Raw genomic sequence first — 24,099 nt, forward strand, 5'->3', positions numbered from 1 at the left:
ACCTATTAAATTTTTGGAGATCATACATTATATACTATGGAAATGTGAATTTTGGATACCTGATATATTGATGTATTTTATAATAGCATTATCCATAATATATTTTGGACAACGTCCAAGGAGATTTAACTACTAGAGAACTAAAACATTTATTAAAAATTATATCACACATGTAAGCTGATATCAGCATAAAACTATGACACTGTATTCTTGACACTTTTTCAAAAATAAAATAGCATGGGAAGCCAAAATTTTGAATTCACATTATTAGTAGTAGTTTTACATGACTATATATGAGAAAGAATTATTAATATGTATATGTCAATTTATAAATCTCAAACATTATGTGGTTATTCATCACATTGGCAGTACATTATTACAATATTCACCTCTGTATTTTAACCACAAAGTTTTATGTTACCAGAAACTTTGACTCAGTACAACTAAAGTATGATGTTTCATGTTTAAATATAGAATGAATAATACATACAGATTAATAGAAGTCTTATCTGATGAAAATTTCAATTCAAAATAGTAGTATGGAATATTTATAAACAAAGACTGATACAAATACAGTGACTATACTTTCTGGTAAAAATAATAACAACAAAACAAGACAATATGCTTAAAAAGTATTTTCTGATAAAATGGTGATTAATCACATAGCCCATAGTTAACAAATTAGATGTGAGAAAAACAATTTGTTTATTTGTTTTAAACTTTAAATAAATTATGTTTGTTTCTTTTCCCTACAGTATCCAATTTAATTCTCTAGGTTCTCATTGGGCCCATAGCTCATTTCTTAGATTCCTAACCCAGAATAGTTAACATTCAGAAAGTAAACTCTGTCTTTCAGACCCTTTGTTAATTTCAATTTATCTTTTCCTGTAAGTTTTCTTATAAAAGAGTTTACCATTTATCTACATGGAGAACATCTGCATCTAGGCTGACATTAATTTGAATCCAGCTGTTTGTTACTTGCCAATTTGCATCAGTATCCGACATGACTTATAATCATGAACATTTTAAAAAATATCATTATGACTCATGGTACTCCACAATGTCTTAATTACATATTGTATCGCATTTGGGTTTAATTTGTTAACATACCTAATGCCCTATATACAATATAAAGATGCACCAACAGATACCATTTTATTTCATTAATTTATTTATAGCTATATCTGTATATGTATTAATCATTTATTTTCAATGAGATGCTAAAAGCTAGGTTTCTTGATTTAAAAAAGTAAAGTAAAACAAAAGTAAAATCTTGTCTAAAGAGCTGTCAACTCTGTGTCTCCCTTGACTCTGGTTCGTGTCCATGGGCTGTCTTGCTTTCCTTCAAGGCCACAGTTACATTTGTTGTGCAGAATCCTGGCTACAGAAACCTAGAAGCCACACAGTGCATTGACAAAGCTGTTTCCACCCAGGACCTACTCGTTTAATGAGAGTAGGATCAGGAAGAGGCATGCGGCACAGAGTCAGTGCGACTGCTTGGTGGGTCTCAGGAATGGTGGGGACCCAGGCACCAATCCCGCCTGCTGCAACCATGATCAAGCTGCCATCATGTCCTTGAGATGCTTCAGAGACTGTTCTTTTTCCATCATTAATGGTAAAATAGAGGACAGATTCTGATCAGTACTTTTAAAAGATTATGGTGAAATGTGAAAGCTCTTTTTAACTAAAGTTTAGTAGTTCTATTTCAACTTTCAGATCACTTTGCACTTTTAAGGTACCTTGTCACACAAATAACTTTATAAACCAGTTAACTTCCTGTTTATTAAACCTAAAACAATCTGGTAAAAGGTAATGATACAAAAGTGACCCACTTACCATAGACATTGTTTACTGACAAAACAAAAGAGATAGAGAAAGAGAAAACGGGATATTTTCATTGTTGCTTTGCAAATTGTTACCATATATTCATTGTGATTGTTCTTATTTCAAATAATTCAAGTTTTTAAGTTAACAGAACTGAGCAAGATAATTATTTAGAAACTTGTAGAAAATTGTGTAATAGAGTACAAAATATAAAAATTCACACTTTCTTTGGTTAAAAGTGAAATGCGTTCAGATGAATACAACATTCTTTAGGGTAATTAACATTACACCATGATTAAAGGAATGTTAAGAGTTTTCTTTCTGTTACTTTCAGTGGTTGATGGCTTCTCCTGTTTATGCAGTCTCTGCTCTGCTGGTCTGAGGTGTAAACAGGACTTTGATGACTGCATCCTAAATGCCCATGAGAACAATTCTACCTGCAAAGATCTGTGTCTGGTTAGTATCCATGAATATTATTAATATATCTGAATGTGGGCTAGCATAAATTAACCTTTACAGGTATAGTTGACATTTGCCTTTGTTGCATGTTGGTATGTGTATATATACATGTGCATACTTATAAAGATTAGAAAACAGAAACTCAAGCAATATTTTCTTAACCTAGTAGTAAAAGGATATTCTATTTACCACCATATATAGGTTAATGTAAATATTATAAAATGAGTAGTTTACTCTTTGGATTCAATACTCTTGGTGACATTGAGTTTGTGTAAAATTTCAGAAGTTATTCTAAAAATGCATTAATCTTATAGGAACCACTTTCATCTAACTCAAGGTATTGTATACACATATGTTATATATTTCATCATCATTTGTAATCTTGCATTCTATTTTGATTTCCATCGCTTGCCATATCCCCATCATTTCCTTCATTCATCTGCATTGGTGCTGTCCCTTCGGTACATATCCATTTGTCATCACCTTTGTCACAAGCATGTGCCATTCTGCCTTAGACTGTGACACAGTTGGCAAATCAATGGGATCCCCTCTGGCCCTCTGGCTCCTCATTTTTCAGGAAGCCTGACATAAAAAAAAATGTCTACTCAAGGTGGATTTATGGACCAGCTTTAGAAAATATATGACAGGCAACACAAGTTAATGCTGTGACACCGGTGCAGGCTCAGAGCTGAGGCTGTAGCATCAGATCTGGCTTTCACAAAAGGACTACACTAGTTGAAGTTAGGAAAAAACGCTTTGAAAAACAGATCTGTTTTCATCCATATTTCAACTATCAGTGTACTGACATTGTTTTAACAATAAAAAGATAATTTGTGGCAACTTGTTTCTTTGTACAAGGAAGGCAGACACCTAAATGAAGACTTATAACTAAGGTCTGGATAGCCGTGACCAGACGCATGGATGGCGCAAGGGTTGTCCAGCCACTGTTAGGCATGTGTGTGGTCCAGCTGCTTTGTTTTTGTTCATTCCAGATTCTTCGTCTAAGTCTGTCAATCCCATCCCACTCTGGGGGGTTCCTGTAGGCCTGAGTGTGTCACCCTATGCTGGTCTCTGAGGTAAGAGTGGAATTCTTTCCAGGAAAAAGTTTCCTCACCTGCAAATAGGATGTATGTAAAAGGTACATACCTCTTCTAGACCATCTTACATCTGTATTTTAGACATGTAATTGCAGTTGCTCTTTTCAGGCCCCAAGGAAGGGACGAGGTGTTGTCTAGTGATGAGTGACCTTTAAAGCAGCAGAGCTGAGAGACAGGAGATCATTGTTGCTCTCCTGACTGAACCCCCATGTGTCTGCCCAACACTTGGATCTAATTATGTGAGATCACTTATGATACATTTTTAAGTGTAGCTTGAATCAAAGTTCCTTTGATTTGCAGGTAAATCATCTAATTTCCATAATGTGATTAAACTTTATTTTAGTCTATGATTTCAGCCATAACTTCAGCAATAATAGAAGTTTATTATAGTAGAAAGAGCTTCATACCCATAATCATAAGATTCCATTTCTACACCTGACCTTGAGAGAAATTATCTGTGTGACACTAAGACAGACTTTTGACAAGTCAGGAACTGCAACTTTAGGAGCTGCATCATATCCAAGAACAGAACTTCTAAGTAGAGTATTCTCTCATTTATCCATTTTATAAGTTGCCCATAAGAAACTATTCAGACTAACTCTAGACAAGTATTAGTTTAAAATCTTGACTCATACTTCCAGAAATTGTTATAATATAATAAAGAAGAATAAGAATTTAAAAAAAAATTGGAACTCAGAAACAGAGAATAAAATGGTAGTTATCAGAAATTGGGGGTTGGGGGAAATTACAAGATTCTAGTCAAAGGGTATAAGTCTTCAGTTATAAACTGAATAAGTTCTAGGGATCTAATGTGACTATAATCTAATAATGACTATAACTAATAATACTATGTGTATACTTAAAATTTGCTAAGAGAGTAAATCTTAAGCATTCTCATTACAAACACCAAAAAGGTAGTTATGGGAGGTGATCAATGTGTTAATTAACTTTGTTGTGTTAATAATTTCACAATGTATACATATATCAAGCCATCACATTATACACTTCATTTGTCAATTATACTTCAATAAAGACCAGGGGCAGGGAAGAATAAAAAACAAGCAAACACACAGAAAGCAGCAGGGTTGAAAAGGAAATAAAATTCTCAAACTACATAAAGTTTGCTATCGTATTTTATTAATTGATTTAAATGTATTAGAACATACAAGGAGATCATTGAAATTACCTAATTCCTAACTATAATTTATATATCAATTATAAGAAGAAAAATACCATAGGATTGCTGATATCTTTCCAAGAGAAGATGTTACGGAGACAACAGATCGTTTAAAAAATGAAAGAATGTTCAAAGCATTTGATAGCTTTTAGATATTGTGTCTGGGCCCCAAGGTTACCCTCAGATTTGACAGGTGACTAGAAGGGCTCAGAAAAACTGATTTATTCCTGGTAAGAGATTATTACAGTGAAAACTTATAGATTAAAAATAGCAGAAGGAAAAGCAAAGTGGCAAAGTCCAGGAGAAACCAGGCATAAGCTTTCAGGTATCATCTCCCAGTGGAGCTTGGTGGACAACACTTAATTCTCTGAGAAGTGATGTGTGACAAGATGAATGAAGTGTCACCAACCAGGGAAGCTCACTCAAGCCTTGGTGTACAGGGTTTTAATTCAGGTTAGTCACAAGGCATGGACTTTAGCTAACCATGCTCCACCTCCTGCAGTGTTCAAATTGATACAGCTTGGACCAAAGCCCCAGGTTTAAAACAAAGCTTTCGTCATAAATCACATCATTAGCAAAACTATTGGGCCTAGCCCAAGGTGTCAGGTATCTAACACACTGTTACCAGGCAGGATATTCCAAGGCCCAGAGGTTATCTTCCAGAAGCCAGTAAAGGACATGCCCTTCATTTAGAATATATAGTGTTTGAGCACCCAAGCCTGCTAAGTTAATTATTGTACCAATATTATGCTAAATATAGCATCTTTGTGTAGGAATAAAGAGTACATAATATTATAATAATAAATTGAAACAAAAAATCATTGCAAAGACACTAAGTCAGGCAAAAAGAGCTAAAAATTCATAATTCTGAAATGAAACCTGGCTAAAGCAAACAACAGAAGTAATCAAAATAAAGCAAGATCAAAATTGAGTTTCATATTTTCTTTCTTTCACTGACTCGTCAGTAAAGACAATTGTGAAATGCTCTTTGAAGGCTTTAAAGTGGAAGAGAAATAGAGTACAAAGTTTCTACAAATGTTTAATAATTGTAATAAACAGAAGGATGACTTTATTCAGTCTAAGGCACTCATGCCTGACTATAAGAGTCAGCAGCCTACTTGTGGTGTGGCTGGAACTCCCCAGAGCAACCCAGGCAATGCCATTGACATGAGGCGTGTTTCTTCTTTGAACTTGATACGGCTGTAGCTTCAAATAAACATTTTCAAAACTGCAGCATTTCCTTATGATTATATGTAACATCATGAACGTGATTTTAGATAAAAAGCAGAAAATCAGAAGACTTTGAAACCAAGATGAGAAGTATTTTGTAACAACAAGACCATTTTCTTCTTTCCCTTTCTTTAAGGTTCAGTAAACCTACAAAAAACAGTTGGAGGAAAACAAGAAAATTTTGAATACATAGCACATAATAAGATACAAATGTTAAATTTGGGTAGAGTTAAATTTATTCCCTCATGTAACTTTCTTAGATATGTATTTGAGAATGACTATTTCCTTATGCTTATTTAAATATGTATAATCAAATTATTCTAGCATTTTCCCTCTCATTTTACTTTCATTTTCCTCTGTATCTTATATGAATAATGAATACTTAATTTTGATTACAGCAGGAGAAACAAAAATAGTGCAGTAGAACCAATATGTGGAAAGCACAAAGATTTTGTCCATATACAACTATTTTAAAACTTATGCATATTATATATACTGGCACATTACAGATATAAATTTTCTCCCAAACAGTCAGGTGAAAAAAACAAACTGAATTTATGTGTTTTCTAGTGAAAAATAAAATTGTCTCTACCTTCCCCACCATATGATTGCAAAACCCATGTCGGACATTTGAGAGTTGCCCATGTCCTCCCTTTTATTTTACAGAGTCGAAGCTGGGGGTGGCAGAGCCAGCAGGGTAATAGCCCTGCTTTGCAGTTCATCTTGGCTGCCACTGAAATGCGCATTGTGTCATCCCTATGCCCTTTTCAAAAACAGGTTAATCTGCCAAATGACTCTAATCCTTTCCTACCTAATCTGGCTCCTGGTACTATCTCTGCACCCCTCAAGTGCATGATGCTTAGCTAATTAGTGACCAGGTCCCAGTTGCCCCTTCAGCAAATCTGTTGGAACCACTAAAATGTTCTGCTCTCCCTCAAGCATTGCAAACCCTCAATCAGAGTGGAATCGGTCCAACTGCTCTATGTCCAGACACAAAACCTTCATTTTTTGCTACCCTCCCTCTCCATGAAGATTTGCTTTAATCTCATTTGATGGAAATTAACACCAAGACTCTGACTCAGTGTCAGCGCTTGGAACTCCAGAATCGTCAGAACACAAAGAACTGCCTAAATACTCCTTGATGGAGCAAAGAAAAATTCCAATTTTGTAGCCAAAGAAGGTAGTTACACATTTCATTATCAAAAATTGCTCTGTTATATAGGAGTATGACAAAATTTGTCAAGTGTCAAATATCTTAGCTCTCACGTGCCATCTTTACTATGACTATGTTGTATATTAATATTGCTTTTAAGTCATAGTTCCTATAAAATATCACCTAAACTATTAAACTTCCAAATAATGAGTTTTTTTCTTGTTCATTTTTAAACTTTATTAGGTTAAATATCTTGCAAATTTTTGGTAATTTAAAGAGTAAGGAGGAGGTTTGGAGATTGTCTGGCTTTGACATGGATTTGTTCTATGATTTACCACAAGCCACTAAACTTATTAGATCCATAAAATTAAGAAGTGTTAGAACATTCCTCAAATTCACTATATATGGAAACAAATTTAAAGGCAATATAGTTCTCCATTTTATTTAAGTATCAGAATATATATAAGCAAGTATCTATTACTGGACTTTTTAGTTGGGTTATCAGTTTCTTCAATCAAATGAAAGAATTGGACTCAATTGTTCTTAACCAGGGAACAATTGCTTGAAATTCTGATTCAGCTGCTGAATCCAGACACCTGGATAATTTGTGATTCCTTGTGATTTTGAGAATCACAAGGAATCACAAATTATCGAGAATCACTAGACTAGGTATCCAGATGGCACTTTCTAGCTCTAAACTTTTCTGGTATTTGGGGTGGAATACAGAGGTTACTATTTCATGTGTACTGATAACTCACAATTTAGCACCTTATATGAGCAATAAAGGACAGTCTGAAAAAAAACGAGAGATTTATCCCCTGTGTTTTTAGCAGCATATTTCATCGCATCTTACATTTAACGTATGATTTCTCCTTTGGATTATTCCATCTGTTTCAGTGCTTTTGTTTTTTGGGGTGTTTTGTTTGTTTGTTTTGTTTTCAATTATACATCACTTTTATTAGTTCCAACCCCAAGTTTTCCTTAAAACAGTAATATTTCACTTTAACTGTTTTCACATCCATTAAAGCCACCCCACCTTACTGCAAAATTGCCCCTATGCAATTAAGTACTGGATCCGTGCACTTTGATTTTGTTAACAAGTGAATAGAGAAGATTATCTCATCTCATTGAGAAAACATTTTCCTCAGACACCTTATTCTATCTTGGTTTTCTTTAAAAGAGTTCTAGCAAAGGGCTATTTCAAAGGTTGATTCTCCTTTCACGATGTGTGCTCGACATTACCAAACATCCTTCAGGCTGACGTCTTTCACTCCATAGATTTACTGACTAACCCTAAGACTTCCTTTACAATGTTTTCTTGATTGGTGCCATTAACATTGATGTAGTGGCGGTTGGCATCTGCGAAATGGTGGGAAATTGACTTCTGGAATCCTTGACTTTTGTTCCGAACCAGATTCATGGACAAGCAAAGGATGAAAGAAAATGGTGTCTCTCTTCTCCTTCATGATGTGCACCCGGGTGTTATTTCAGTCATAGTCTTGGACCCCATGAAATATGATGTTAAACCCTCCCTCTCAGTGGGAATAATCGTGTGGTTTCAAGGGGCCTTTGTGTGTCCCTGGGAGCACAACCAGGCAGCCATTGTTCCGGTCGATGTTCTCCATGGCCTTCCAGGCACAAAAGATGCTATTGCTGGGCCTTAGGGGAAATAATGCAGATCCTTGTGCAAAAGGTGACGGACGGGATGTCTTCTGCCTGAGTCTGGAGGTTTGTTTATCAGCATTGCATGCATGGCCATAACATTGGGTCCAGTGAAGCACTCCACATTTTTCAGAATTTCAGGGAGGGTGCAATACCTGAAGAGTTCCTTATCTTCTTGGAGATCTTGGACCTTGGTAGTCACTTTCTCACTTGGCATATATTGTGATTTTGCAATGGTCTCATCTTTCATCACCATCAATCCCAGTAGTTTCACCTTTTTGCAGATTCTGTCAAACTCATCCCTCAAGTGTTGGATATCAGCATCAGTCACCAAATTTTTAATGACAAGAAACCCATTTTCTTCATAAATTTCTCTGTTCTAGGCTTAGAACTTTATTTTCACGAGTATATTGGAATTGTTGACTATGGAAACTGGCAGGAAAAACAGCCCCTGAAGTGGCGTGAGCTATGATGGCCTCGGCTTGGCGGTGCCGAGGTATCACAACAAGATATGCAGACAGGGGTGGGGTGGTCCTTGTCCGTGGCCTTCGGGGGAACATCGGTGGCTGGGCCTTGGCCCCACTTAACTCTGAGAGCGGCCCCACCTCCCCGAGGCTGGAGAGGCTTCAGTGCTTTTGTTTTTAAGACAAAGGGAATAAATCTAACTTTTTAATACCAGTTCTTTCCTGAAGCACATAATAATATATTGTTTTCCCCTCAATTGCAATAACTTAGTGAAGTGTCAATCTCTTTATGTATTGACATTTGCTAATCAGAAAATTTGTGAATGAAATTATAACTTTTCATAAAGGCTGGATATAATGCTTCAAATCATTTTAAGAGCATTAAAAAATAATCAATGGCTAATTGATTTTAATGTTATCCCAAAATTCAATTAAGTCTTTTGATTAAATTGATTAGTTACAAGGTCTTCAGTAATGAATATATAGCAAAAAAGTTTAATCTAAATCGTGATGCATCCGCTAACAACCAAACTCATGGTTAAAAATGGCACTGTAGTGATTAGGTGACACAAAATGAAGTCTTTCGGGTATGTCCATTCCAAACAGCCTACTTTTGTTTATGTAGAATAAGATTTGCCTAAAAAAATTTGCTACCCAGATCTTTACTTTTCATTACACAGATTTTAGTCTAAGAATTTATTGAGAATAATTTAACATTACATTTAGGAAAGTGGTTCAATGTGATGGGTGTCAGTTTTCTTTCCTTTCTACAATATGGTAGATTATAGAATTGTTTTCCTTGTATAATCCAAGAGGAATATAGAATTTTAGTTCATTCATCTGATGATTGTATAATTCTTTCAATGTATTCCCCTCAATTGTCAATTTTGATCAGCTAATATGTCTGTCTGAAGCACCCCATTTCTTCATCTCTAATCGGTTGTTTTCAGTCTGTCGTGGTAGTGAAACACATAACCAAATTTGTTAGGATTATATGCAAAGTAAAAACAAATGGATCCTAGAAAAGATTTGTTGATCCACCTGAGTAAAGAAATACATGAGCTTTAATACTTTGGACTTATGATATCTACTTTGGAAGCTCAGACATATTTTCCCTTCTTTCTTATTCCAAGATTCATTACAGAGAAGTGAATTTTACAGATGGATGAGTTTTGAGGTTTAGAAATCTGTGGAGCAGTGTGAATTTCATAACTGTTGTCTAAGAATGTAACTAATCAGAGAGAAATTTCCCGTTTTCAGAGTCTCCAGTAAAAGTGGACAGTTCACAGTTCCTAGAAATAGTCCAGTTTAAAAAATGATTTAGAATTGGTTGAATACAATTTCCATTGCCAACATTAGCCAAAACGCATCAATAAATAGGTTTATTTTCAAAGCATTATCAGACAGGTTAAGCTTCAAAGTATTTCAATACCAGCATTGTACTTTTATATTATTGTTTGTTGTATTTACATCACTATAACTAGGACTCAATTCTGGGCTTCACAATTTATTTCTGAGAATTTAGTGAATAGTTACACAGTAATTTATTTTTTTCCCTAAAAAATATTCTTTCTACCATTTACATGGATGCCATTTTTAAGTGGTTGAGTCTATATAAAACTGTTTTTTAGAAAGCTTTCATTTTGTGTTCAGATACTGTTTTTAAGATAATAAGAGAAAAAACACACATCTTTCTTCAGAAGAACAGGTTGATTTAACAGTATATTATTAACTGACAAGAGCAGTGACCAAAGAACTGCAAATCCCTCATCTCCATCAATGAAGAGCTCCATTGTGTTCTAACTCTGTGTCATCCCAATCCCCCATTTGTCTGTGAGGAGTTGATCAATTGTGAAGAGTGTAGGAAATTTTGAATAAGAGAGTGGATATGTATATGTGGAAACAAGCATGTACGCAAATGTGCATACACATGTCAGGGCATACACACAAAAGAGAATATGTCTTTGTTCTTTAGCCATTTGCCAACCATCCTGATGTAAACAGATAGCAAGAGGTTTCCAGCATCAAGTTGTAGAGCCCAGGTTAATTACTTCATATATGAACTTGTCTTGGTTATAATACATGCAGATTAATTAGAGCTAGCAGATAAATAGCTTCTTTATGTAAACTGATGAAAAGATTTTGTGAAGAATAACAGAGAGAGGTCTTTGCATTTTCTCGATTATAATGGGTCAGGTTGTGCAGCATGCCTTTCACAACCAAAGGTTGCTTGCACATAGGGGACAGGCCTTTGAGGCCCACAGCTTCCCTTCCTAGCTGTGCCACCTCAAACAAGTCACTTATCCTTTCTAAGCCTCACTCAGCTCATTATAATAATGCACATATTAATAGCAGTTACTTTGCAGGATTGTTATAAAGATTAAATAAGATACTGCATGTTAAATACTTAACACATTGCCTGCCACGTATAAAGCAATTAACAAATATAAACCATATTTTTTTGATTCTGCGGAGGAGTGGGAGGATTTAATTGTGGCTGCAGAAAAAGAGAGAGACAGGGAGGAAAGGAAGGAGGAAGGGAGAGAGAGAGAGAGGATGAGAGAGAGGGAGAGACAGAGAAAATAAAGGGTAGATGAATGAATTGAATTGGCAGGTCTTTATCTCTATCTCTTTAGCTTATTTTAGATTTCTCATAGACTAAGAATCCCATAGATTTCCACATCTGTGACTCTACTCCTGTTTTGTAAATAAGTTCATTTGTACCCTTTTATATGTGGAATTGTTTAGATTCCACATATAAGCAATATCATGTAAGAGGGGGGATGAATTAGGAGATTGGGATTGACATATACACACTACTATGTATAGAAAAGATAACTGACAAGGACCTACTGTATAGCAAAGGGAACTCTACTCACTACTCTGTAACGGCCTATATGGGAAGAGAATCTTAAAAAAAAACGAATGAATATATGTATAATTGATTTACTTTGCTGTACACCCGAAACTAACACAACATTGTAAATCAACTATACTCTGATACAAATTTTAAATAAATACACATAAAGCATATTACGTACACACACACAAAAGAATCTCAGAGTCTGTACTCATCCCAAGACTCTATGGATTTGGCAACTGCTGATAGCTTTTGTTCTACATGACCTCAGGCTGCTGGGGTTCTTGGGCAATCCTTTAAGACTTGATGTGAGATTGGTACATTTCTGATGAAATGCTCTGCATCTGATGGACACAAAACAGAACACGTCCACCTGTCTCTCTTCAGACATCTGTCTCTCTTCAGACATCAAGCCTTTAATCTGGCTAACTCCACCTAAATTTTAGTGCCACAGCCTTCCAGGTTAGTTCCCCTGATTTAGTTGCTGGCCTTCTCTGCCCTCTCAGAGAAAGAAGATCTCCTGTCATCTAAGTGCTACACTTAAAAGACTAAGATGAAAAATCCATCTTCTATACTTAAAACAAATCTGGAACAAAAACTCAAGAGAATCCCATGTGATTGACATAGATGTAAGTGTGAATAAGTATATGAACATATATACAGACATATAGGTCTAGAGTGTTATTACTGATCCTGTCACTCTTAAAATATATATATAATCAAGGCCTAATTGCATGTCAGAAAATGTAGATCCCACTATTTTCTGTGCTGTGGTGTGCCTTTCTAGGACTGCTTTTATAGTTTACCAGTATATCATAGAAGATGTATTTTACAAAGAAAAACACAAGTCTCTTGGAAATAAACCAGGTTTCTCATGGTCACACTGTGATGTAAAGCAGAGGTAGAATGGTCTGCAGATCCCATGCCTCTCCCATATTTTCCTTCTCTCCTAGACCTTGCTGAGCCTCTGTAAATATCAGAGCCTGAGTTCAGTTGCCCACAGGACTCACAAAACTAAAAAGGATGAGAATCCTGAGATCAAATCAGTATTTCAGAGACTCCATAACACACCACGATCACCTGTACCATTTCTGAAAATACCTGCTAATTGGGACTCACTTCCTGGGGATTCTAATTAAGTAAATAGGAATGAGGTGTTAGGTTTTGTGTTTTTAAAGTATATCACAGAAGATTCACATGCAGGGCCATAGTGCATAAACACAGGCTTCTGGTGGTCACTGGGCTGCCTGGCTCGAGCAGCACTCAGCATCCAGTCAGTGCTCACCTGGATGGAAGCCAGCACTCTGAGGACACAGACCCTTTCAGGGAATGGGCTGTTCACAGGTAATGCAGCCAGAGACTAAAATTAAAGTGCCAGCTTCTTATCTGCAGATTAACTGGAACTGAAAAGAATGTAGAGCTAGAATAATAAAAAGTAAACTTAGGATTAAAATAGAGACTTAGTACACTAATCATTGCTTTCTCTCTCAAGAGAGAAACTTTCTATGGAAAAAGTAATTTCTTTAGCTGGTTTTGACAAGCAAGTCCAAAGGCCCTAGTCATCAAAGGAGTGGCTGTTAGATGACATTGGTTTGGAAAGAGTAGGCTGACCAGTTAAGAGATAAAATATTCAGAAAGGAAAATTCCAGAAAGTTCCAGAAAGCAAAACTTAAATTTGCCTCCCAACGGTAACCATTTACATAGCGTTTAGTATTTATAACTATTTACCTAGCATTTTCATTGTATTAGGTATTATAAGTAATCTACATAGGATTTAAAATATACAGGAGGATGTGTGTAGGCTATATGAAAATACTACACCCTCTTATATAAGAGACTTGAACAACCAAGGATTTTGATATCCTCAGGAGTCCTGGAACCAATCCCTGGAGGATACCAAGGGATGACTGTACACAGTTTCTACTAAATTATAATTTGATATTTGCAGGGTACTTGGAGTTTGAGAGTGTGAAGCCAACCTCTTGCTACCCAACTGAGATTTTCTTCCAAGATTTGAATGGGAGCTTCAGATACAAATCCTATGTGATGTAAATTGGACCTTTAATTTTATAAGCAGCCTGGAGCAGACTGAGAACTGCTGTTCATTTGTTCTTGCTAAAGCTTGACAGAGAACCAGAGCTGTAGAGGGAATATTGGTAAGAAAAGATACAGTCATATCAGTAGTTGCAGTAAGAGAAACTTACAGCATCTGGGTACAAGTGCCCTGGACATAAGAGAGGTAATGAAACACAGGAATGTCAGTTCCTAGGCTTACAAGCAGGTTACTAGAGAATAATTTACCTCTGAACCAGAAACATAGTATGGAAAACTTTCACAGTCTTATAAAAATTGACAGCTTTCCTCTTTGGTGGGATACTCAGCTGGCAAACTCATTTAATGGCTATAGTGACTGGAGTGAGATATAACCCTGTAATTGTCGTACAATGCATTTTAGAACTTGGTATGCTATTTTACATTTGGTAAGAGAGAGATGGGCTAAATCAGAATCAGCCAGGTCACGGAGCATGAAAAGCATTACTGGAATGGCATGGAAAATTAAGGAGGAGTCTAGCGATAGGCGCTGAGAGACAAGTGAGAGTTGGTGGTAGTATCATGAGGTGAGAGGAGTCTAAGAGGAAAAATTCAGAGGACATTGCTGTCCCTCACTTCTTAAAGCAGGGATTTATTGCCTTGCCACAGATTGTTGAAGTCCAATTTTCATTCTTCAGATGACTGGGAGTATGTCAAGTGAATGACTTCAATCCAGAAATTACCCAAGGTGATAACATAAAACTGTATTTATACAAATTAAAGCTTGAATACTAGAGCTATTTATTGAAGATGCGTTCTTACTAAACAAGTTAAATTTAAATTTTGAAGTGTAAAATTTCTCAAAATTTGGCTTTTAAGATATTTTATTAAATGTTCTGTATACACATAAGAGTGAATGAGCTTTATAATGGGAAAAGGTTTTAAGGTATTGTATTTTAATCCAGCTATAAATATATATTAATAAACTCAAAATTTACCAAAAGAAATTAATTTTAATTACAAACCTCTCAATTTAATAAGAAAAATTCCTAAGAGAAAAGTAAGTGCCCCATGGCTTCTTTTTCATTACTGAGGATTGGAATAATATACTGATCATCAAACATCAAAAAATCCAAAGATTTTGAAAACATTTTCTAAGGATATGAGCCCCTGGTCACTCTGAAGTGGTACCAATTACTGCACTTAAGCCACCAGGGAGTTTGTTCTTACTGTGTTCTAGTGGACACAGAGAGAGGAATTTTTTTTTCTTAAAATTTGCCAGTCTAACTAGCTAATCAATGGATTTCTGTCATGTGTCCTCTCAATTTTTTTTCTTAAATTTTGTGTGATGAATTGTAATAAATATATCCACAAATTCACTAACTCTTTGGTCTGACTTTTAAGTATATTTTGGCATCCTAAGACAAACTAAACACTTTTAAAAATAAATGAATTTGAACCAAATCTAAAACAATATTAAAATTAAGACTATAAAAATCCAAGGGAATATAATGTAGAAAAACATTTTCAATTTGTTACATAATTGTCCAATTGTAATTTGGCCCTTATTATTGTCTCTAAGGGGAAACGAATGAATAACTCATGCAAATCAAAATTCAAAATCAAACTATAATCAGTGTTGTTATGATTTATGTATAGATGTCTGTAAAACCCTAATACAATCAGATCTTTTTTTTTTTTAATTTTTTTTTATTTATTTATTTTTTTATGTTTCTTTTTTTTTTTTTTTTTTTTTTAAACATCTTTATTGAGGTATAATTGCTTTACAATGGTGTGTTAGTTTCTGCTTTATAACAAAGTGAATCAGCTATACATATACATATGTTCCCATATGTCTTCCCTCTTGCGTCTCCCTCCCTCCCACTCTCCCCATCCCACCCTTCCAGGCTGTCACAAAGCACCGAGCTAATATCCCTGTGCCTTGCGGCTGCTTCCCCCCACCTATCTACCTTACTACGTTTGTTAGTGTGTATATGTCCATGACTCTCTCTCGCCCTGTCAAAACTCACCCCTCCCCCTCCCCATACCCTCAAGTCCGTTCTCCAGTAGGTCTGCGTCTTTATTCCTATCTTACCCCTAGGTTCTTCATGACATTTTTTTCCCTTAAATTCCATATATATGTGTTAGCATACGGTATTTGTCTTTTTCTTTCTGACGTACTTCACTCTGTATGACAGACTCTAGGTCTATCCATCTCACTACAAATAGCTCAATTTCATTTCTTTTTAAGGCTGAGTAATATTCCATTGTGTATATGTGCCACATCTTCTTTATCCATTCATCCGATGATGGGCGCTTAGGTTGTTTCCATGTCCTGGCTATTGTAAATAGACCTGCAATGAACATTTTGGTACATGACTCTTTTTGAATTTTGGTTTTCTCAGGGTATATGCCAAGTAGTGGGATTGCTGGGTCATATGGTAGTTCTATTTGTAGTTTTTTAAGGAACCTCCATACTGTTCTCCACAGTGGCTGAACCAATTCACATTCCCACCAGCAGTGCAAGAGTGTCCCCTTTTCTCCACACCCTCTCCAGCATTTATTGTTTCTAGATTTTTTGATGATGGCCATTCTGACTGGTGTGAGATGATATCTCATTGTAGTTTTGATTTGCATTTCTCTAATGATTAATGATGTTGAGCATTCTTTCATGTGTTTGTTGGCATTCTGTATATCTTCTTTGGAGAAATGTCTATTTAGGTCTTCTGCCCATTTTTGGATGGGGTTGTTTGTTTTTTTGTTATTGAGCTGCATGAGCTGCTTGTAAATTTTGGAGATTAATCCTTTGTCAGTTGCTTCATTTGCAAATGTTTTCTCCCATTCTGAGGGTTGTCTTTTGGTCTTGGTTATGGTTTCCTTTGCTGTGCAAAAGCTTTGAAGTTTCATTAGGTCCCATTTGTTTATTTTTGTTTTTATTTCCATTACTCTAGGAGGTGGGTCAGAAAGGATCTTGCTGTGATTTATGTCATAGAGTGTTCTTCCTATGTTTTCTTCTAAGAGTTTGATAGTTTCTGGCCTTACATTTAGGTCTTTAATCCATTTTGAGCTTATTTTTGTGTATGGTGTTAGGGAGTGATCTAATCTCATACTTTTACATGTACCTGTCCGGTTTTCCCAGCACCATTTATTGAAGAGGCTGTCCTTTCTCCACTGTACATTCCTGCCTCCTTTATCAAAGATAAGGTGTCCATATGTGCGTGGGTTTATCTCTGGGCTTTCTATCCTGTTCCACTGATCTATCTTTCTGTTTTTGTGCCAGTACCATACTGTCTTGATTACTGTTGCTTTGTAATATAGTCTGAAGTCAGGGAGCCTTATTCCTCCAGCTGCTTTTTTCGTTCTCAAGATTGCTTTGGCTATTCGGGGTCTTTTGTGTTTCCATACAAATTGCGAAATTTTTTGTTCTAGTTCTGTGAAAAATGCCAGTGGTAGTTTGATAGGGATTGCATTGAATCTGTAGATTGCATTGGGTAGAGTCATTTTCACAATGTTGATTCTTCCCATCCAAGAACATGGTATATCTCTCCATCTATTTGTATCATCTTTAATTTCTTTCATCAGTGTCTTATAATTTTCTGCATACAGGTCTTTCGTATCCTTAGGTAGGTTTATTCCTAGATATTTTATTCTTTTTGTTGCAATGGTAAATGGGAGTGTTTTCTTGATTTCACTTTCAGATTTTTCATCATTAGTATATAGGAATGCTAGAGATTTCTGTGTATTAATTTTGTATCCTGCTACTTTACCAAATTCATTGATTAGCTCTAGTAGTTTTCTGGTAGCATCTTTAGGATTCTCTATGTATAGTATCATGTCATCTGCAAACAGTGACAGCTTTACTTCTTCTTTTCCGATTTGGATTCCTTTTATTTCCTTTTCTTCTCTGATTGCTGTGGCTAAAACTTCCAAAACTATGTTGAATAAGAGTGGTGAGAGTGGGCAACCTTGTCTTGTTCCTTATCTTAGTGGAAATGCTTTCAGTTTTTCACCATTGAGGATGATGTTTGCTGTGGGCTTGTCATATATGGCTTTTATTATGTTGAGGAAAGTTCCCTCTATGCCTACTTTCTGGAGGGTTTTTTATCATAAATGGGTGTTGAATTTTGTCGAAAGCTTTCTCTGCATCTATTGAGATGATCATATGGTTTTTCTCCTTCAATTTGTTAATATGGTTTATCACATTGATAGATTTGCGTATATTGAAGAATCCTTGCATTCCTGGAATAAACCCCACTTGATCATGGTGTATGATCCTTTTAATGTGCTGTTGGATTCTGTTTGCTAGTATTTTGTTGAGGATTTTTGCATCTATGTTCATCAGTGATATTGGCCTGTAGTTTTCTTTCTTTGTGACATCCTTGTCTGGTTTTGGTATCAAGGTGATGGTGGCTTCGTAGAAGGAATTTGGGAGTGTTCCTCCCTCTGCTATATTTTGGAAGAGTTTGAGAAGGATAGGTGTTAGCTCTTCTCTAAACGTTTGATAGAATTCACCTGTGAAGCCATCTGGTCCTGGGCTTTTGTTTGTTGGAAGGTTTTTAATCACAGTTTCAATTTCAGTGCTTGTGATTGGTCTGTTCATATTTTCTATTTCTTCCTGATTCAGTCTTGGCAGGTTGTGCATTTCTAAGAATTTGTCCATTTCTTCCAGATTGTCCATTTTATTGGCATAGAGTTGCTTGTAGTAATCTCTCATGATTTTTTTTATTTCTGCAGTGTCAGTTGTTACTTCTCCTTTTTCATTTCTAATTCTATTGATTTGAGTCTTCTCCCTTTTTTTCTTGATGAGTCTGGCTAGTGGTTTATCTATGTTGTTTATCTTCTCAAAGAACCAGCTTTTAGTTTTATTGATCTTTGCTATTGTTTCCTTCATTTCTTTTTCATTTATTTCTGATCTGATTTTTATGATTTCTTTCCTTCTGCTAGCTTTGGGGTTTTTTTGTTCTTCTTTCTCTAATTGCTTGAGGTGCAAGGTTAGGTTGTTTATTCGAGATGTTTCCTGCTTCTTAAGGTGGGCTTGTATTGCTATAAACTTCCCCCTTAGAACTGCTTTTGCTGCATCCCATAGGTTTTGGGTCGTTTTGTCTCCATTGTCATTTGTTTCTAGGTATTTTTTTATTTCCTCTTTGATTTCTTCAGTGATCACTTCATTATTAAGTAGTGTATTGTTTAGCCTCCATGTGTTTGTATTTTTTAAAGATCTTTTCCTGTAATTGATATCTAGTCTCATGGCGTTGTGGTCGGAAAAGATACTTGATACAATTTCAATTTTGTTAAATTTACCAAGGCTTGATTTGTGACCCAAGATATGATCTATCCTGGACAATGTTCCATGAGCACTTGAGAAAAATGTGTATTCTGTTGTTTTTGGATGGAGTGTCCTATAAATATCAATTAAGTCCATCTTGTTTAATGTATCATTTAAAGCTTGTGTTTCCTTATTTATTTTCATTTTGGATGATCTGTCCATGGGTGAAAGTGGGGTGTTAAAGTCCCCTACTATGAATGTGTTACTGTTGATCTCCCCTTTTATGGTTGTTAGTACTTGCCTTATGTATTGAGATGCTCCTATGTTGGGTGCATAAATATTTACAATTGTTATATCTTCTTGGATCGATCCCTTGATCATTATGTAGTGTCCTTCTTTGTCCCTTTTAATAGTCCTTATTTTAAAGTCTATTTTGTCTGATATGAGAATTGCTACTCCAGCTTTCTTTTGGTTTCCATTTGCATGGAATATCTTTTTCCATCCCCTTACTTTCAGTCTGTATGTGTCTCTAGTTCTGAAGTGGGTCTCTTGTAGACAGCATATATAAGGGTCTTGTTTTTGTATCCATTCAGCCAATCTGTGTCTTTTGGTGGGAGCATTTAGTCCATTTACATTTAAGGTAATTATCGATATGTATGTTCCTATTTCCATTTTATATATTGTTTTGGGTTCGCTACTATAGGTCATTTCCTTCTCTTGTGTTTCGTGTCTAGAGAAGTTCCTTTAGCATTTGTTGTAAAGCTGGTTTGGTGGTGCTGAACTCTCTCAGCTTTTGCTTGTCTGTAAAAGTTTTAATTTCTCCATCAAATGTGAATGAGATCCTTGCTGGGTAGAGTAGTCTTGGTTGCAGGCTATTCTCCTTCATCACTTTCAGTATGTCCTGCCACTCCCTTCTGGCTTGTAGGGTTTCTGCTGAGAGATTACAATCAGATCTTATTGTAGAGCAAGTTATGTATCAATCATTATATATGCCTATTGGAATGTTCCTGTAGAAAAAAAAATGTTTTTTTATTCCTCCTTAGATAAAAAGTTTGACTTAATTTAGATAAAAGAAGACAAAATTGTTCCAAGTAAATTCTTCTAGAACTGCTTAGATTGTGGAGGAGAGCAGAGAACCATAAAAGGCAGGAATTAAATAAGGAGGGCATCTCCTCATTCCTCCAGACTGGTGACTTAACCAAACAAGTGGGGCCAGAGCCTGAGGTGCTTACTGAGAGGCTTAATTAGTCAGACCTGAAAATCATTTGTTACTTCTTGTTCATGCAATTAACAGGCAGACAGAAGAGGAGAAGTTCTAGCCCTAAGCAAAGTCATAATATTTCTGTGGGTTAAGACCTTTTCACAGGCTCCTGGTGATTTTTTGACAAAAGCAGTCTTTAGTGGCCATCTGCTTTTGCTCTCAATGATGACCTGTGATTGCATCAGTCTAACTACCACCTACTGGACCAGTTTATACAAGGACTGTCTTATACCTGTGTAGTCATAAAACAGGAGATACTCCTTGTCACATAAATGCAAAAGCTATACCAGAAAATTAATAAATGTGATGTCAAGGGAGGACCCAATATATATTCATTTTCTGATCTTGATCAAGAGTTATAGATCCCATGAATTTTACAAATAATTTATCATTTCTTTGTTAAAGGGAGAGAGAATCTGAAAAATTCTTGAAAACTTGAAATTTCCAGAAGCTAGGAAAGAAAATTATTTCTGCTAGCAGAAACTTATTTTCTTACAATTGGAGTGGTGTTGGTGGGGGTGGGCTGGAGGGACGAATGACACAAACCTGGATTACATCAGAGGGAGAAGCCCACCAGCAAAAGAGACCCTGGGCTGCAGTGTAAGATGCAGAGGTAGTTCAGATTTCTTTACTGTGCAAAATGTCATAAATCAATTGTAAATAAGTTTATAAGAAATTATATATTTTCCAATTTAAAGTCATGTCTTATCTAACAATTATTTATACTAGCTAATTATTTTCTTATGTTTTCAAATAATTCCATGGTCTTATTTTTCTTGTATACTAAGATTGATTACTATACAGAGTGCTGAGCTACCTTTTTAAATTCTCTAAGTAACACTTTAATAACATTAAAATCCAGTTGCAAAATTATTGTACATTCTTTTGAAGACAGTTTAGAAAAATAGGAAAAAAACAGCAATTTTTTAAAAAAGTTATTTTGAATTTTATTACTAAAAGAGCCATAACCAGTATATTCTGCTCCAAAAAACTAGATGGAAAATGCTGTCTTATATATTTTAGTTTTCAATTGATCATTCAATAACTTATCTACTCCTTTAGAAGATAAGTCATCCAGTGGGATAATTAGTCCAGAATGGGGTCATCTCTTCTCCATCCCTGGAAGAGTAAGAAGGAGCGTGGTTTGTGTGGAGGCCTAGGGACTAAATCTGTCCTGAGAGGACTGTAGTTGGGTTCTGGTAGTTGTTCTGTAATGGTTTATGTTTGAATTACCTTCCAAATTTAATATCAGGAAAATGGCATATTTGAATCAGAATGTCCATCTTCTTTTGAATAACCAGGGTATTTGGTAAGTCCAGGCCAGTTGTGACATAGAAAGCCTTCCTGGAGTTGGTGACCTCTCCGTTCTTTAGACACTGTTCCCCTTTGGTGCTTTCTCAGTTTACTAGTACCTGATGGCCTCCACCAAACATCTACAGTGCTGGTGTCTGAACCCTACAAAATAGTGAAAGCTTGTTCCAAACTGATCTTCCTCTGTTCCAGGGATTTATGAGCTCTCCATTTAAAGACTGGGCTACAGGATATTTTTCCACCAAGACCCAAGCTGTGGAAGTTACCCTTACATAAATAAAAAACTTAGAAACAATAACAAAGAAAATGTTCTTTTCCTGGTAGAAAATCAGCATGTCCATTTTACAGTAACCTCATTAATGAAACTACAGGGGAAAGAAAAAAGGGTGGAATCTTTAAAAAGGTTTCATAGTAGAATCACAATATCTTTTAAATAATGATTTAAATTTTGTGGCCAGCAATTTTTTTTCATCTTATCCTTTTAATGTACTTTTCTGAGCACAATTTTTGTGCATAGTGTGGGAACTTTAGTGTTGTAGTAGACTCAAATGAGTGTGTATGTATTTATTATCTATCTGCTTATCTTGACACAAGTAGCTCATATACTTCCTCATTTCTTATATTCATGCTGAAGAATGAGTAGACTAATTGACATAATGCAGTGATCTATCTTCTTTTATGTTTTCACTAGAGAAAAAGTACACTCTGCTGAAACAGGTTCAGATAAGTAAGTCTCTCTTACTTCACAGTGTACCTTATTCTGTGTAGGCAGCAAAGATTCCTGTTGACATTTGGCCCATAGATGACCTCTTTCAGAGCTAATTCCTGTGTAGTTATACTCTGCAAGTATATCAAAAGATGAGGTGTAGTATGAATAATTTATCTTTTAAAGGATCCAGAATATCAATGTGAAGGAAAAGTAAAACTGACATGAAGTTCATAATATGATATCTGATTTTTTACTCTTTACTCTTTACTCCATGACACATCCCATCACTCTCTTCTAGCCCAAGAGGAAACCTTCTTGAGAGTATCCCTTTAAAAATGGTCAGCAATATTTCTTCCATTTCTTTAGATTCCACTACTATTGAGGCAGTAAAATAAAGTAGCTGAGATCTCGGGACTGAAGCCAGACTGCTGTGTTCAAATTGTGGCTCAACCACCTATAAACTGTAACTTTGGTCTAATTATGTCATTTTTCTGGCTACAGTTTCCTGAGCAATATGAGGAAATATATGGGTAGAATATGGAAGCAATTGCTATTTTTGTGAGGTGATCAGGAAAAGTAAAAGGAGATATTGAAGTAAAGAGAAGGGATCTATGCTTGACAGCCATTTCTCTGGTACTGACAAGCATTACAAGGATTTTTTAAAAAACACTTCCTAAATATATTTAGATCTTGTTAACAAAGAGCTGAAAAATAAAGATTCTATGTAAATCACATACAAACATATTTTAATTAGTTATTATTATTATATTAACATTAATTATTATTATATGTTATTTATTATACATTATTTTAAAGGTTATACATTATTAATAATTACATCTGGGGTTTTGCTGTAAAATTCTAATTTATTAAGTATAAATTCATTGCAATGAAATGGTTGGAAAATTTTTGTATAAATTATATTTATACATTTTCTAAGACATCTACCATTAACTCTAAATAATGATATCTACTTTAGGTTATTAATATTTAATAAAATTAAGTTTTTAAAAACTCTTCAAAATCATTTTAAAACTTTCTATATATATCCATAGTGGTTGAATTCAATGACAATGGATATCCATGGCACTATTGGGTCAAACTTTTGTAAACAGTCTGCAAACCTCTTTGATTTTGATTCCCTAATAAATAAATAAAATATTTTGTTCACATTTTTCTAAAATATGAATTATTTGTAAATTACATGCTACATGACTTATTCCACTAATACAATTATAAAAACATGCACATGAAATATCAATAAAAATATAATACAGTAAATAAAAATAATTTTAAATGTTATATTGTTTATTATTAATCTGAAATGTTTGTTTATTTTAAATTTATTATAATTGACTCATGAGTGCAGTGTAATTCAATGTGCCATCACCTATTTTTAATTGTTGAATTTTGGCATAGTCATTTGAGTCAGCTTCTAATTTCAATTTGTGAAAATACTTGATTTTAAGAAATGACCAAGATGAAAAAGATACACTATGGTGGTATGTAATCAAAGATAGAAAAAGTATAACGTGAGTTGTGCTTCCTAAATCCTTATATTTACATTTCAACTACACTCACTAATTACGTAAACC

The 24,099-nt window shown here is 35.1% G+C and overlaps 1 protein-coding gene and 1 pseudogene across 1 annotated transcript in view; one reads left to right on the forward strand and one right to left on the reverse strand.

Annotated features, from left to right (window-relative positions):
- The window catches only part of EYS (eyes shut homolog), a 1,660,061-nt gene that overhangs the window by 409,317 nt on the left and 1,226,645 nt on the right, over positions 1–24,099 (forward strand). Inside the window, 1 exon segment of the mRNA XM_065888819.1 lies at positions 2,159–2,280. Within this exon segment, the coding sequence (XP_065744891.1) occupies positions 2,159–2,280 (122 nt within the window).
- On the reverse strand, positions 8,125–9,162 carry LOC136132306 (phytanoyl-CoA dioxygenase, peroxisomal pseudogene; annotated as a pseudogene).

This window comes from Phocoena phocoena, chromosome 12, assembly GCF_963924675.1.
Source record: "Phocoena phocoena chromosome 12, mPhoPho1.1, whole genome shotgun sequence".
Classification (NCBI taxonomy): domain Eukaryota; kingdom Metazoa; phylum Chordata; class Mammalia; order Artiodactyla; family Phocoenidae; genus Phocoena; species Phocoena phocoena.